General features: G+C 56.1%; 1 protein-coding gene across 2 annotated transcripts in view; it reads right to left on the bottom strand.

Moving 5' to 3' along the window:
* Nucleotides 1–15,876, bottom strand: part of FCGBP (Fc gamma binding protein) — a 38,839-nt gene that overhangs the window by 10,266 nt on the left and 12,697 nt on the right. For both annotated transcript variants that reach the window (XM_037047479.1, XM_037047478.1), the window contains 9 exons: nucleotides 12,976–13,543; nucleotides 10,407–10,999; nucleotides 7,441–8,026; nucleotides 7,111–7,310; nucleotides 5,813–5,951; nucleotides 3,550–3,899; nucleotides 1,956–2,529; nucleotides 966–1,582; nucleotides 93–636 (listed from right to left, as the gene is read on the bottom strand). In XM_037047479.1, coding sequence (XP_036903374.1) covers nucleotides 93–636; nucleotides 966–1,582; nucleotides 1,956–2,529; nucleotides 3,550–3,899; nucleotides 5,813–5,951; nucleotides 7,111–7,310; nucleotides 7,441–8,026; nucleotides 10,407–10,999; nucleotides 12,976–13,543 — 4,171 coding nt within the window. The remainder of the gene's footprint in view (nucleotides 1–92; nucleotides 637–965; nucleotides 1,583–1,955; nucleotides 2,530–3,549; nucleotides 3,900–5,812; nucleotides 5,952–7,110; nucleotides 7,311–7,440; nucleotides 8,027–10,406; nucleotides 11,000–12,975; nucleotides 13,544–15,876) is intronic.

The following is a 15,876-nucleotide window of genomic DNA, read 5'->3' as shown; positions in this document are numbered from 1 at the left end:
AGGCCTTGCAGGAGGCTCTTGTCTTAGAGTCCTGTGAAAAGACGGGATGGGGAGACCCCCACTATGTGGCCCATGCGTGGGTGAGTACTCACGACAGAAATCCGGCCGCCTCCACTCTCCGAGTTGGGCCCCAGCGGCCTGGCAAGCTGCCACATAGGCCGCCACAGCAGGGCAGAGGCCTCCGGGATGGCCCTGAGCCTGGCAGGCGTCCAGCAAGCAGGCCTGGAAGTACTGCGCCGGCGGCAAGAGGCCGTGGCAGGGTGCCAGCGGGCCGTCAGGGGCCGAGATCACGCCGCAGGCGTCGGGACCACCGAAGGGCTTCTGCTGCTCCGGGGTGCAAGGCGCCGGGCAGGGCCCGGGCACGCACTCTCCGCAGCCCTCGGCGCCGCCCACCTGCCAGCGGTCCGGATTCCCGTCCACCGCCTGCAGGTCGTCGGCGGGGTCCTGGTTGTAGTTCCCACACAGGCCACAAAGGGCGCTCGCATACACCGCCGGCACGCGCAGGCGCACGTTGCTGTTCCCGTCGAAAGCCAGTGAGAGCCCTGTGGCCGCGGTCACCACCACGTCGCGGCCACTCAGGTAGGCGCGCAGGCGCGAGTCCAGCTGGAAGGGCAGCGCCACGAGCTTGCCGTCCACCTATGGGCGTGGGGCGGAGCTGGAGGTAGTGAATGGCCAGGACAAAGGTCCGAATCCCGTCCCTGCTACCTACTGAGCCCTCCTTTCAATAATATTAATCTTTAGACACGATTTCACTGGGTCTTCACACTACCCTCAGAAGCAGGTGCTTTTCTTGGGACCATTTTACAGAAGAATAAACAAAAGCTCGAGGGTGGGGAAGCCGTCTGGCTCCAAGACCCACACTCCCAACCCCTCCATCACGCTCTGGCTACCCTGTGAAAGGCAGTCAGGGGAAAGACACACCACTAATCCCCAGGCAACTCCTGCCCTGTCCACGGACCCCTCACCTGCAGCTGGCGGGGCCAGCGGGCACTGAGGGTCAGGTCGCGGTTGTAGATGTGCAGGGTGACGCTGCGGGTGTAGCTGACAGCCTGGCTGCCCCGGTGCTCATTGGCTACAGTGACGGTGAAGTTCTCAGCCCCCGCAGGTCGTTCACTGCAGGGTGCACTCAACAGGTACTCACAGGTACCTTGGAAGTCAAATCGGTGCCCGTCCAGGGTGATGTAATGGGGGTCACCCCAGGCTTGACATTCAGCCGTACTGACAGGTTGGCAGCCATACTGGCCTGAGGGCAGCAGGGCACACACTTCACCTAGCCCACACCTGGCAGGCTTGCAGACCAGAGAGCCACCCCCAGGTCCGCACTGGCACCTCTGGGAGCAGGTGGCACTAGCCCAAAACTCGCTGCCTGCCTCGTGGTAGGTGTTGTTGGCCCAGCAGCCGCAGCCGCCATCCAGAGGAACACAGCGGTCTGCACTCCACACGAAGCCTGAGTCACACTGGCAGCCCTCAGCGCAGGGGCCCTGGCATGGGGCGGGGGACGCTGAGGGTGCAGGGGACGGGCAGCTGGCAGGGCACAGTGGGCCACAGAGCTCGTAGTGGCTGTTGTCAGGGCAGGAGATCTCTGCAGGCGGATGAGAGAGTGGGGCGGGGGGAGAGAGAAAATGGTGTCAGGGGGTGGGGTCTGAGGACAGAGTGGGAGGAGACAGAGAGAGGGACAAAGGGGGACAGACAGAGAGAGACTGAGAGGGACAGAACAAAAGACGCAGAGAAACAAAAAGAGAGAGAAACAAAGACCCAAACACTGACAGGAAAGAGTGAATGAGAAATAGAGAGACAGAGAAACAATTGTAGGGAGACAGAGATAAACACCAAGACAAAAACAAAGAGACACAGAAAGAAACAAAAAGGCCCAGAAGAACTGGAGTGAAACCCAACCAGCCCTGCAGAGACAGAACCCTCACCCCAAGTCCTGCCCAGCTCGCCCCGACACTCACCACAGCCAGCCTGTGCCCTCCAGTCCTTGATGACAATGCCAGCCGCCTGGCAGGCAGCAGCATAGGTTGCCAGAGCCTGGCAAAGTATGTCGTGGGCCCCACTGCCCAGGCAGACATCCAGAACGCAGCCCTTGAAGAAGCTGTCAGGTGCCACATGGGCATGGCAGGCAGCAAAGGGGCCTCCCGTGCCAGCAGCCAGGGGTCCACAGAACCCAGGGCCCTTGTACTCTTCCACTCGGTCCTCAGGGCATGTGGGGCAGGACCCCTGACATTCGTCCCAGCACAGTGGGTCCCAGCCTGGGGCTCGCCAGCTGCCGCCCCAGATGGGTATTGAGGGAGCCAGGGTGCCGTTAGGGAAGGCTTGGTCGTTGCTGGGGTTGCGGTCCATGTTCCCACAGAGCCCACACACTGTGCCGTGATAGCTGCTGGGCAGCGTCACTTCCACTCGCCAATTCCAGTCATAGCTGACCCGCAGCCCGAAGTCGGTTGCCAGCATTGCTTTGGATGAGCCCTGGGTCACTGAAAGCCTTCCACCGGCCACAGAGACAGGCAACACCGTCAGCACACCGTTCACCTGGAGGAAGGGGAGATTCGGGGTGGGGGAGGGTGCAAACGGAGATCCCTGGAGGTGTGGAGGCTCAGCGCTGGCCTCTGCCTCCCTCACTCGGCCTGCCAAGGCCTTCCTCACGGCTGGCAGCTCTAGGGTCATTTAACTCATGTGGACATCGGCTGCAGTCCAGGCCCCGGGAACACAACAAGTCTCTGCTGCTGTTTCTGAGTTTCTCCTTGATCTCATCTCCCTCCCTTCCGCTCCCCATTGCCTCTCCCTCTGTCTCCGTCCAGATCTATCTCTCTTTCAGATTTCCTTTTCTCTGAGTCTCTCTCCGCACCACCCCACATCGTGTGTGTGTGTGTGTGTGTGTGTGTGTGTGTGTGTGCGTGCTCGCACTCTCTCTGGGTCTTTCACCCACTCTCTCCCTCCCTCCTCTTTCCCTGAGCACTTGTGTGTGTCTGGGCATCTCTCCCACTCACCCTCATTTTTGCAGTGCCTGCCCTGTTCTGCGTTTCCCTCTCCCCCTGTGGGCTGCCCTTCATCTGCACCCCCATTACCCTGGGCAGAAAGGGCGGCCCTTCTCTCTCCCTCTAGTTCCCTGAATGTTGCTCCACGTCAGAGTCTCAAGGCCTCTCATTTGTTTCCTCACAGACATTCACGGTGGCTTCCTGAGGTCAGACCCGCAGCCGAACACTTGACTGCACCACCTCACTGCTGGGGCAGAGCCCGCTGCGATCCCTGTCCCTAAGATGAGGAAACTGAGGCCCGCCAAGTCGTCACTTGCCCGATGTCACACAGGTGATACGGAGAACCTGGATTCAAACCCAATTCTCTAAAAAGGCAAAATGCTGAAGTCCTAGGTGAAAGCCCTTTGCAAAGAGGTGAGCTCGTGTAATTCCCGACAGAGGTTTTTGCTGTAATTATCGTTGCTTTGCTGCCATTTTGTTTACGGTCTGGGTGAAGAGAAAGAGCACTGAGCTCCTAACTGCCAGGACCCCTCCCGCCCAACAGGGAGCTCAGGGGCCGTCCTGTGGGACTTACCCGGACTTTGCCGACCTCGCCTTTGTGGATGGAGATGTTGGTGTTGAGGGTAGTCACAGTGACGAGCCTTGCATAGGACACAGCAGGGTTGCCCCGGTTCTCATTCTTGGTGGTGATGGTGAAGGGTGTCAGGCCCAGGGTGTTGTTGACCCCTGGGCAGCTGGTGGTCGCCAGCACGTAGTTGCAGGTGCCCTGGAAGTCAAAGTTCCAGCCATCGAAGCCGTGGTAGTGGGGGTCACCCCACAGCCAGCACATGGCCTCGTAGTTGGGCACACACACACCCTGGCCGTTCCTCTCCTGGCACGTCTCCTGTGGCCGACACTTCACACCAACGCACACCAAAGCAGGGTCTGGGGGCAGAGGAGAGAGGACCTTGAGGGGCTCTGGCATGAGGCCGACTGCTCCCCAGCATCTGCTCCCAGGCTCTGAGGTCCCCTTGCTCAAGATCGCAGCCCCAGGGGACCACTCAGGTTTGAGACCAGAACCCCACGGGTCCCTGTGTCCATGCTGCCAGTCCTGAGGGGGTCCATGAGGGGACCCCTAGCCCCACGGTTCTCTGTATTCGAGACCTGGGCCCAGGTCCTCCCAACCCAGCTGCCTGGACAACCACATCTGGGACCCCAGTCCTGAGGTCTCTGTGCCCAAGACCAAGGTACTGAAGGACCTTTCTGGTGATAATCTAACCCCAGGTGTCCCAACATTTGAGAGCCTGGTCCCCATGGTCCCCATATCTAGGCCTGGGGACCCTTTTGTGCAAGACTGTGTCTCCCTGGGGTTGCTGCGTCCGAGACCCCAGCCATGGGGACCTCATTTCTGAGGCCCTACCTCTGAGGGTCTCTGTCCAAGACTGTCCCTAGGGCCATTATATCTGTGACCCCAGTTTTGGGAACCCTTATGCCGCAGCCTTAAAACTTCCTCCTCTCTCCCCCTGTGCCAATTCTCAGTTTATAGACTTTTAGCTCCAAACCCACTGATAAAGCTAGGCTTTGTCAGTAGAGGGCACTGGAGGGTCCCAGCAAGAAGAAAGGGACCCCTCTTGCTTCCGGCGGCTCTGCTCTCCTTGGCTCCTGCTGGCATGGGGGGGCTGGCGGCATGTGAGACACCCCCTCAGCAGTGGGGTTTTCCTGCTTGCTAGCTCCCACCTGCACAATCTCTCTGCCACCCAATGGGCTACAGTCGAGCCTTCCAGTGAGATCTGCCTCTCAGCCTTGGGGTGGGGGCCCTCTTCCCAATTCCTCCTTTCCTTGCTTCGGTGCTGTGCTCTCACTTTAGGGGCAGGGGCTGCTCCATGTATCTGCTCTGTGTTCCTTATCATTCTTTGCATCCCTTAGTGTCCATCTCTCATTCAAGTAAAGAATTCTTTCCCTCCAACTTGCCCTGTTCATGCTGCTACGTGGTTTCTGTCTCCTGATTGGACCCCGACCGATAAACCACCATCCCCGAGAGTCCCCGTTACCCTGTCCGTCAGCCCTCAGGGTCTGAATTAGTTCTGGAGGTTCCATTTCCTTATCCTCAGAAACGTGGAAATTATTCTCTGCCCTTCACCCTAAGAAACCAGTCTTGGGGCGGCTTTGTGTCTTAGACTTAAGCTGGGGGTCCCCATGTCTGAGACTGAATCCATATAAATCTTGGTCTTCCACTCGAGGAGTGCCCTGTATCCAAGACCCAAGACTTCATGGGGTATCTGCTTGAGACCTCAGGACTCTGTCCCTGCCCCGCGGGTCCCAGTCTCTCGAACCCCTTGGGGATGGTGCCCGAAGCCCCAGACTACTCCCACATACCAATGGTCAGAAAACTACGGCACCACCAGCTGCCTGTTTTTGTAAATAACGTTTGCATGGAGCTATGCCCCCTAGTCCCCTACTTACCTACTCTGTGACTGATTTGGCGCCATGATGGCAGAGTTGAGCAGTTGTGACCAAAGCCCCGTGGCCTGGTCACAATAGTCTAAATACTTACCATCAGGCCCTTTGGAAGAAACGTTTGCCTGTCCCTCCCTTATGCTGAGGGTCTCTGACATCTGCCCAGGAAACCCAGCCCGGAGGGCCCCCACAGCCTGGACTCCACCCTGAGGGTCACTGCCTCCCTGCCTGGAGGGCCCTGTGCCTGGCCCTGGGAATCCCAGCCCAGAGGCCCCCAGGTCGGAGACCTCAGTCCTCAGTCCCCTGCGCCTCCCGCCATAAAGATCCGGGTCCCACCACCCTCAGCTCCAAAGTTGCTGTCCTCCGTCCCCAGCCACACCGGCCCCAACCCAGCCCGGCACCTTTGACGCAGCTCAGGATGCCGGCCGTGACGTTGCACACGTGCCCCGGCTCACAGGTGTGGCTCTCGCACACCAGGCCTTTCCCAGCATGGCAAACGCACTGCTGCTGGCAGTTGTCGGTGAGCACCGTCTTCTCTGGCTGTGGGGACAGAGGGCACAGCCGTCAGGGGGGAGTTCACTCCAGGACCTCCGGGGTCTGGAGGACAGGAAGGAGACATCTTTCATCAGGGTGGTCCCTCGTCTGTGAAACTGAAGCACAGCAGGACCTTGGGGTTCCACTCACGCATCCACTCCCTTGCACTCATTTGCTCATTTGTTTATTCCAAAACATCCATTGAATGTCCGCTGTATAGGATAAGCAGTGTAACAGAGGAATTAAGAGCATAAGTCTCTGGAGCAGATTGCCCGAGTCTGCCGCTTTTTCCTATTTGCCAATCCCATCATTCTCTGCAAATTACTTAATCTCTTTATGCCTCAGTTTCCACATAAATTGCAGGTAATACTTAGCACCTACCTATGAAAGTGTAACTGACTTAGTAATACCTATGAAGTACAGATGAAATGAAAAGGGGTTTTCTTTAGATCGTCCAGATTGAAGAGAAAACGGGGGTGGAGATGAGACAGGATTGGGAAAATGCCAATTTCTTTTTGAAGCCGAGTGATGGGTACACGAGGATTTATTACATTGCTCTCTTTTGCGTATTTGAAAATTTTCATGATAAAAGGTGTATCTATCATGGCATAGCATAGCACTTCAAGCAGAAACCCGTACAGAGTAAGCACTCTTTGCCTATTTGTTATCATTACTATTGTTATTCATTTGAGATCGACAGAGCTGCCCCGCCTGCCCCACCCGCCAGAGCACTTCCAATGTTTTGACAGAGACAGATCCTGACAAACACACTCAGATCACAGGGAGGGGAGTGACTTCAAGAGTGGGCGAGGGGCGCAGTGGGGGGGGGGGCGGTTAGCTGCCGGTAAAACGAGACAAAAATTGGACCCAGATATGGAGCCAAACCTTGACCTGAGGAGTCAGGGGAGGGTTTAAAGTTGCAGGAGCTACAGTTATGTTTACAAAGGCCTTTCCCACTGCCATGGAGACAGCGATCAAAGGGAGCAAAAGAGAGGGCTGGGAGGGAGCCAGGTAGGAGGGGACAAGCTGGATCACAGTGGGGCCCTGCGTTGTGGAGGAGAAGTGGGTGGGAGGGACGTTCAGGAGGCCAAGGGCACAGGCTGTGGGCAGTGGGAAGGGGTCCACGATGAGGCGGCAGGTCTGTTGGGGACGACCAGGCTCCTACCTCATAGTAGACACCGTCGTGGTAGCAGCCGCACTCCTGGATGGGCACGCAGGCTTGGCCGTCACTGAGGAAGCCGGGGTCACACTGGCAGCCCTCGGCACAGGCATCCGGGCACTGAGGGGCAGTGCTGAGCGCAGAACAGGTCAGGGTGCAGGTGTCTGCGCAGAGCTCATAGTGACTGTTGGCAGCGCACTTCATCGCTGTGAAGAGGGGTGCGGGTCAGAGCCTCTGGGAAGGAGGGGCTGCAGGGTCCAGGGTCTGCCCCTTCTGTGCCTCAACCTCCCCACCTCTGCTCCTTGGTGTCCCCCACCGTCTCTGCCCCTTACTCACGGCAGAAAGATTCGGTCCTCCAGGGTTCCACGTGGCCTCCCGCTGCCTGGCAAGCACTCACGTAGGCATGGATGTTGTTGCAGAGAATGCTCTGGTTTCCGCCGATGCAGAGATCAAAGACACAGTCTTGCAAGGGACCCTGGGGATTCAGCAGCTTGTGGCAGGCGGCCAGTGGCCCGGTCGGGCTGGCGAGGAACCCACAGAACTGCTCCTGCTGGTACTTCTCCTGAAGCTCAGGCGCACACTCCTGAGGGTGGCAGTCTTCCCCAGGCTTGCAGGTGGGCGGTGGCAGGCAGGGAGAGCCCGGCACTGCCTCCTCCCAGGAGTTGCCGAACTCACTGGGGCTGCCGGCCTGCGAGCCGTCGGGCTTCCGGAAGTCGTCCTTGGGGTCACCGTTGTAGTCCCCACACAGGCCGCACAACTGCTTGTAGTAGTTGCCTGGGACGGTGACCCGCACATTGTACAAGAGGTCGTAGACCACACGCAATCCAAAGTCAGTCTTGATCACCATATCTGAGCCTTCCTGGAAGGCGCGGACCCGGCCCTGGGCCAGCACCACAGGGGGCTTCAAGTCCACACCGTTTACCTGGGAAGCAGAAGGTGCCATGCTTCAGAGGGGGCACTTTGAGAGGGCAGACCCCAGTCAAGGCCCTCCCGACACTGAGGCTCTGCGGGACCCTAGTTTCTATATTTATAAAATGGGTGTAATAATAGGGTCTTCTAGTGGGTTCAAGGATGTCCACTCAGCACCTCGGAATATGGCCGTATTCAGAATAAGGGTCTTTGCAAACGCGAGAGGATAATGACCTGGGGACGCAGTCATCCTGGTTTAGGACGAGCCCTCGGTCCTGTGTCACATGTCCGTGTGAGAGGCAGGAGAAGAGAAGGCACAGAGCTACCAGGGAAGGCCGTGTGAGGACAAAGACAGAGATGGAGTGAGGAAGCCCCCCCGAAGCTGGAAGGGGCGAGGGAGGGTCCTCCCCTTGCGCCTTAGAAGGGGGTGCAGCCCTTGGCAACACTTTGGTTTGGACTTCCGGCATTCACAAGTCTGAGGAAATAAATGCCTGTTGTTTTAGCCACCAAGGTGGTGGCGACGTATTCCAGCAGCCACGGGAAATTGATCCGGGTCTCGGCGGAATAACAGCCTTACCAGTGGCTGCTTGGTCACCCCTTACCGCGATGACAGGTAATACGGTGACTGACTTCACAGACACCTGCCTGGGTGCAAACACGGCGCCGCCCCTTACTCTTTCTGTGACCTTGGGCAGGCGGGTCACCTCTCTTTTCGTGTTTCCCCATCTACTGAGTGGGAACGCAGTGCCTACCCCACAGCGTCGTCCTAAGGATTCGATAAATTAGTATTTGCGAAGTGCTGACCCATGTATCTGGCATAAAATGGGTGTTCTGGGGGCGCCTGTTGTCATTATTAGCTACGACTGGGTGTNAACACGGTGCCGCCCCTTACTCTTTCTGTGACCTTGGGCAGGCGGGTCACCTCTTTTTTCGTGTTTCCCCGTCTACTGAGTGGGAATGCAGTGCCTACCCCACAGCGTCGTCCTAAGGATTCGATAAATTAGTGTTTGCGAAGTGCTGACCCATGTATCTGGCATAAAATGGGTGTTCTGGGGGCGCCTGTTGTCATTATTAGCTACGACTGGGTGTTTTTATTTTGAAGAGTAAACGGGTGCAAAGGGTTTTTGCCTTACGCATCCAGCGGTGGGTGGAAAGTCAGGCTAAATTTCTGGAGAAGCGAACTTCAAGGCCATGAGCCAAGAACCCATGGTTTCCACCAACAAAGCCTTGTAAATCCACCCCCGGTGGACATGCTGGCCGGGCCTTCCTTAATACGGACACAGTGATTGTTTTGGAAGCGTGAGGAGTCAGAGAAGAGGGTGGGAGAAGGACATGCTCCCGATGAGTCTCCTAAAAACAGTCCACCACCGTCCTTCCCAAACAGGGGTAGACAGCGGTCAAGGCCAAGTGACTTAGCCCCTGTGCCTCCGTTTCCTCATCGGTAAAGTGGAGACATCGATAGTTTCTACCTCACCACAAAAACCCAACAGCTCTTATGTGTTTATAGCCAATTGTACGCCAGGTGCTATTCTAGGAGCGTGGCCACATCAGGAAGTATTTAAACATCAAAGGCACCAGCACTTGGGAAAGTCAGCCGTTTGACAGCACCCTCATCAATATCGCTACTAGTACAACAGGCAGGGGCTTGAATCTTAGTGGGAGCGCTGCCGAAAACCCTCCAGGGTAGATCTGTGGGAGTAACCCCGTCTTGGCCCGAAAGCACCTGCAGCCCCAGGGCGCAGCAGGCTGTCTCCTGGTACGCCAGCTTGGGTTCAAGTCCCGCCTTTGCTGGGGGACTGTGGCCAGTGATGGGACATCCCCCTTTAAAAACTAAAGAAAATCGAGGCATTGCAGCTACTACGGTGAGGATAAAATGGCACTTGGGTTTGACGTGCTTAGCAGCCGAGGTCTGGGGGCAGCTATGCAGAAGCCGCAGCTGCTGTTACTGTGGTTGTGGCTGTTCGGGAATGTGGAGCTACCTCTGTCCTCTGTCCTTGAGCCCTTCCCATGCTGGAATGTACCAACCTCTGGTTGCATCACGTGCTGCCATAGGCTGGGAGACCAGGGAGGTGGCTGGGGCGGGGACCGGGATGGGGCGGGGGGTGGGGATGGAGAGAAAAGGAGTGGGGTGTAGGAGGGGCGTTCAGAGGGGATAGTCCAGGGGCAGGGTGAGGAGAGACCGAGGCCACGTGGGAACACATCTCAGCTCCCAGAGTCTTCTTGGCTCCCCACTCTGGGTTCTGATCAGCAGCCCCTCTTCTTTGGGACCCCATGCCTCTCACATCCACACTGAACCCTGTGTCTCCTGCCCCTGGGCTGAGCACTACCCCGGGTCCCACCCACAGATGACCCTCTATCCCAGCCCCCGCTTCAGGGTCAGCCCCTGCTCTCACCGTGACCTTCCACTTATTCTGCTCCAGCCGCAGGGTGTAGTTAGCCACCTGGACGGTGATCACCCTGGTCACACTGACTTTCTGATTGTTCCAGTCCACGTTCTCCTGCAGGACGGTAAACTGCTCCAGGCCGGGCCGGGTCCCACAGGTCTGAGCCAGCACGTACACACAGGTGCCCATGAAGTCGAAGCGGCGGCCGTCAAAGGTGGTGTAATGAGGGTCTCCTGAGGCCTGGCAGGTGACAGAGCCCACAGGCACGCAGCCCAGCACACCTCCGGACGGCTGGCAGGCCTCTTGTGGGCCGCAGGTGGAGGGCTCACAGGACACCAGGCCGCCCTCCTGGCAGTGGCAAAGGGACTCGCACCCGGGTCCAGGATAGAAGGTCTGGCCCAGCGGGTGGTAGGTGCCCTGGTACAAGCAGCCACAGGAGGGCAGGGCCACGCAGGACTCACCACTGAGTGCAAAGCCCTCGTCACACACGCAGCCCTCGCGGCAGTCAGAGCCACAGCCGCCAGGCACCGGGAGGTCCCCGCAGGACAGCGGGCAGCCGTAGGAGCAGGCCTCGTAGTGACTGTGGGGCGGGCAGGTCAGCGCTGCGAGGAGAGTGGCCGTCAGGGTTGGGAAACAGCTGGCCTCCCGACACACATGCAAGGGCGCACACATGCTCACACACGCTCACACACAGTCACACAGAAGTGGTCCGGCTGCAAGGAGCTCCTCTGCTGAGTGGGGCCTGGGGAGCAGGTTACGTCACAGTTACCCTGGCCCTGATCCTCTTCAGCCGAGCTCTGGGTTGTCTGGACCGTCTCCAGCGAGCTCGTTGAAGTTGTTAGTGAGGTGTGGCTATGCCGTACGTATTTTAAACGTACGTACGTGTAGCGAGTGTGTGTGTGACCTCTGCAGTGTGTTTGTGAGTGCAGTACTCTTAGCTTTTCCATTCTGCAGTGGGAGTAATGACTCTATAGATTAAAATATTTGTCCATGTTTTAAAGAAAAAAAATAAAGAATCCCTGTTCCTCTCTCCAAACCCCACTCACTCCAGATTAGAAGACAGACAATTTTGCCCTGGCCGGGTGGCTCAGTTGGTTGGACCATCATCCCATACACCAAAAGTTTGAGGGTTCAATTCCCAGTCAGGGCATATACCTAGGCTGAGGGTTTGATCCGCGGTCAGGGCACATACAAGAGGCAACCAACTGATGTTTCTTTCTCACACTGATGTCTCTCACTTTTTCTCTCTCTCTCTCACTTTCTCTCTCTCCCCCTTTCTCTATCTCTAAAAATTGGTAAACATATCTTTGGGTGCGGATTCATAAAAAAAGGCAAATAGTTTCCTCAAAAACAAAGCAAAACAAAAAAACCCAGAACTGAACCAAATCAATCCTCTGTCTGTGTGGTCCACTATGACAGTCGCTTGTGGCCATTTAAATGTGAATTTAATTAAAATGAAATAAAACTGAAGACATAGTGTTTTGGTCACAACAGCCCCATTTCAAATGCTCAGTAGCCACATTTGGTTAACGGCAACCACATGCTATGCTTACAGCTCAAACAGAGAGCATTTCCATGATCCCCCAAGTTCTGTTGGACAGCACTACTGATCCAGTTTAAAAGAGAATCTGGTTGGACAGATGGACAAGCAAAATAACATTGTAAAGAAGCAATTAGCCCTGGCTGGTGTGGCTCAGTGGATTGAGCACCGCCCTGTGAACCAAAGGGTCGCTGGTTCGATTCCCAGTCAGGGCACATGCCTGGGTTGCAGGCCAGGTCCCCAGTAGGGGGCGTGAGAGAGGCAACCACACATTATTGTTTCCCTCCCTCTGTTTTTCCCTCCCTTCCCCTCTCTAAAAATAAATAAATAAAATCTTTTTTTTTAAAAAAGAGAAGCTTTAGAAGTCAGAAGAGTGCTTACCACTTGGGGTATAGTGCTAGGAAAAGGGCATGAAGGGGCTTCCAAAGTTATGGGGGGGCTAGTACGTACTTTTTCGTGATTCTTGGGAAAGTTCATGCCAGTTTGTTCTCTTGCTGAGACTTGAACAGGCTTCTACCTCTTATACGTACATGTTTTTGAACATGTGTATTCTATTTTAACAATAAACTTTAAAATGTAAACATCGGGCGAAAGGATGCACGGCTTTCTCAACTCCTTTCACAGGAAAGCAAAGGCACTTGAAGACCATTCCTGCCCCCGCATCTGGTGCAAGGGTCTCAGAGTGACTGCCCAAGGGGCTCAGCAGCTGTTACACGTCAGTGCGGCAGACCAGGTGGGGCCGGAGCAGAACTGGAGAGGGTGCTGGGCTCCCTCTAACAGCAACACCGCTGCTCCTCTCTGAGTGACAACCGCCATAGGGCCACCAGCTGTACTGCTGCATCTGTCATTTCCTAGGTGTAAGGATCCCGGACCGATGTAACGGATCCTTTCTGAGCCTCAGGTTCCTCATCTGTTAAATGGGCAAAGCCACCTTCCCTACTTCATAAGGCTGTTGCAAGAATTAAATGAATTAGTGATATCTATGTGTCAATGAATCTACATAAGGCCGAGACCCCAGTTTTCACTACTGATACTCACGGCAAAGTTCCTCGCTCCTCCAGGGGTGCACAGTGGCCCCAGCGGCCTGGCAAGCCCCCGCGTAGGCGGCCAGTGCGTCACACAGAGGCCCAGACTGGCCTGGCAGCAGGCAGCGGTCGTAGACGCAGTCTTGCACGGCGCCCTGCGGGTCCAGCTTTTGGTGGCACTCCCGGAAGGGCCCCGCAGGGTCGGCAAGGATCCCGCACTCCTTCTTACTCTGAAGCTGCTGGGCTACCAGGGAGTCCAGCTTGGGACAGTCCCCTGGCTTAGCTGCTCCACAGCCCGGCCTTGTCTCCTCCTGCCAGCTCTTCCCGAAGGCCAGGGCGTCGGCAGCTTGGCCCCCTCCCCGCAGGGCCAGGTCATCATCTGGGTTGTCGTTGAAGTTTCCACAGAGCCCGCACAGGGCCCCAGCATAGCTTCCGGGCACCTTGGCAACCGCATAGGCATCCCAGTTGTAGGTGACGGTCAGGCCAAAGTCTGTGCGCACCACAGCATTTTGGCCCTGGCGGAACACCTGCACCTGCCCGTCTGCCGCCTGGAAGGGCAAATACTGAAGGATGCCATCGACCTGGGCAAAGATGCAGGAGGGCCAAGGGGTCAGGGTGTACTCATGGCTCTGTGACCAACCCCTCACTCACTCAGCCCCAACTGTTCTCAGCTCCTTGCCCTTCTCTTGAGCACATTATTCTTGGTCCCACCTGAGACCTTGCGCTTGCAGATCCCTCTGCCTGGCACGCCCTCCGCCTCTCTTCATACTTCAAGAATCAACTTACATCCAAATCCCTAACTCACAGCCTTCAAAGCCTACAGCGCCTGCCTCCCCATGACCCCCCTGACCTCACCTCTTCACACCCTCCCCTTCACTCAGTTTATTCCGGCCACCTTGGCTTTCTCGATGTTGCTGTAACTCTCCCAGTTTAGTCTAACTCTTGGGGCCTTTTGCCTTTGCCGAGAACAGCCGCTAGCACTTTTCTCCTGGCTGTTTTCCCTTCACTTGGCTTGAATCCAAGTCCCTGCTGTAGAAAGGTCCTGCTTAACCTTGGCTCTCTTCACCTTTGTGCCTGCATCACCCACATCACTCTCTTAGCCTCCTGGCTAAGAGCATCTCCAGTGCACTCCCACCTCAGGGCCTTTGCACTTGCTTTGCATTTGCTTTGCACTCTTCCCTTGGCTACCTCTACTTAACCTCTACTTAACCTTTAAGGTTAAGGCCCCACTACCCTCCAATCCAACTTTCCAGTACTGCCCCATTCCTCACTCCTGAAACTCCAGCCATACAGGTCTTCTGATATCCCACCCCCCCGAACTCACCCAGCTCAGCCCAGCGTCAGGGCCTTTGCATTTGCCATGCCCCCTGCCTGTGACCTTTCTACCCTCTCGTACACCCCTATTCTTTGCCTGGCTTCCTCCCCCTCATCCTTCACCTCTTAGCTTAAACTCAAACCCCTCTACCCACCAGGCCCCGCTTGTCCCCACTTTCTGATCTCATCTCCTACCGACCTTTCTATTCCAGCTTCCCAATCTCAGCCTCTCAGGGGCAGCCTCCTTAACCCCATGCTGTTCTGCACTCTTCAAGCTCAGCCCAGCCTCGGGCTTTGCACCTGTTGTTCCCCCTGCCTGGGAGTAACCACTCTTTGCCTTGTGGTCTCCTCCTCACCCTTTAGGTTTCAGCTTAAATCAGAAGCGTCTACTACAGCCATCCTCTCCATCACCCTCTACCCCGCTCGTTCCTCTCTCCCTCCGTTCCAGCCCCACTGGCCTCCATGCTGTTCCTCCAACCCTTCACGTTTGTTCCTGCCTTAGAGCCTTCGCACTTGCTGTTCCTTCCAGCAGGAGCACCCTTCCATCCACTTCTGTCCCCGCCTGTCCCATCTCCGTCTTCCGGAGGGTATGGGCCCCGGGGACGGACTGCCTGGCTTCAAATCCCGTCTCTGCCACTCGTTGGCTCTGTGCCCTTGAGTAAGCGACAGCCTCTCTGTGCCTCAGGGTCCTCATCTAACAGGACTAGCAATGGCACAAAGTTGTTGTGGAAATTCAATGAGTTACTATGTGTCGAGCATTTACTGCACAGAAATAACTCAATATATGTTGGCTAGTATTATTCAAACCTCAGCTTGGATGTCATCTCAGAGAGGCGAGGATGTAAATATTAGCGACTATATCCTCTCTTGACTGAGGAACTTCTCTATGTCCAACGGCCTCCAATGAGGCTTTATGGGCAGAATTTCCTCTACTCCAAGGTCGTTCTGAGGATGAAGAGTTAAGGGGTTAGCACGGGGCCAGGACTGTGGCAGGTTCTCTCTCTTTTCCATTTCCAATTCCTCTTCCTCCCGAAAGCACGGGCCACTGTCCCGAACTGCAGCTAATGTTGTAAACCTTGCAACAACCCCACAATTTTTATTTTTATTTTTAAAGAGTCAGTCAGTGGTTCTCGACTTCTGCGGGGTGGTGGTGGACCGTCTGAGAACCCTCTTCCCAGAGCCTGTCATTTGTTTGGGCTCTCCGCCCCACCCACTCTCCTGAAAACACACACCTCTAGTTTCTGACCTTTCCCAGGCCACCTTACTATCTGAAAATCAATCACCTTTCAGAAAAGGCACGTATCTAGACCTTTAGAGGGTTCATATCAATACAATATCGAGTCCACATTTACTGGGCATCAAGGTTTTTTTTTTTAATGCCCTACAAATATTAACTGGTCAAATTCCCACAACCACCCTGTGAAGGGGCTTCCACTTGAGGCGCCTTCTTGTTATCACATTGGACAGGGGACAAAACTAAGGACCCCCTGAGAGCCAGTCACACAGCCAGGGAAAGGCAGCAGGGCCCTGGTTGGGGACCCTGGCTTCCATCACTGGCTACTGGTCTTCTAGCAGCTCCGCGCACTCTTTTGGAGCGATC

Source organism: Sturnira hondurensis, unplaced genomic scaffold (genome assembly GCF_014824575.4).
Source record: "Sturnira hondurensis isolate 20B ecotype Veracruz unplaced genomic scaffold, ASM1482457v3 Scaffold0005791, whole genome shotgun sequence".
NCBI lineage: Eukaryota > Metazoa > Chordata > Mammalia > Chiroptera > Phyllostomidae > Sturnira > Sturnira hondurensis.
This window is presented reverse-complemented; position numbering and strand designations above follow the sequence as displayed.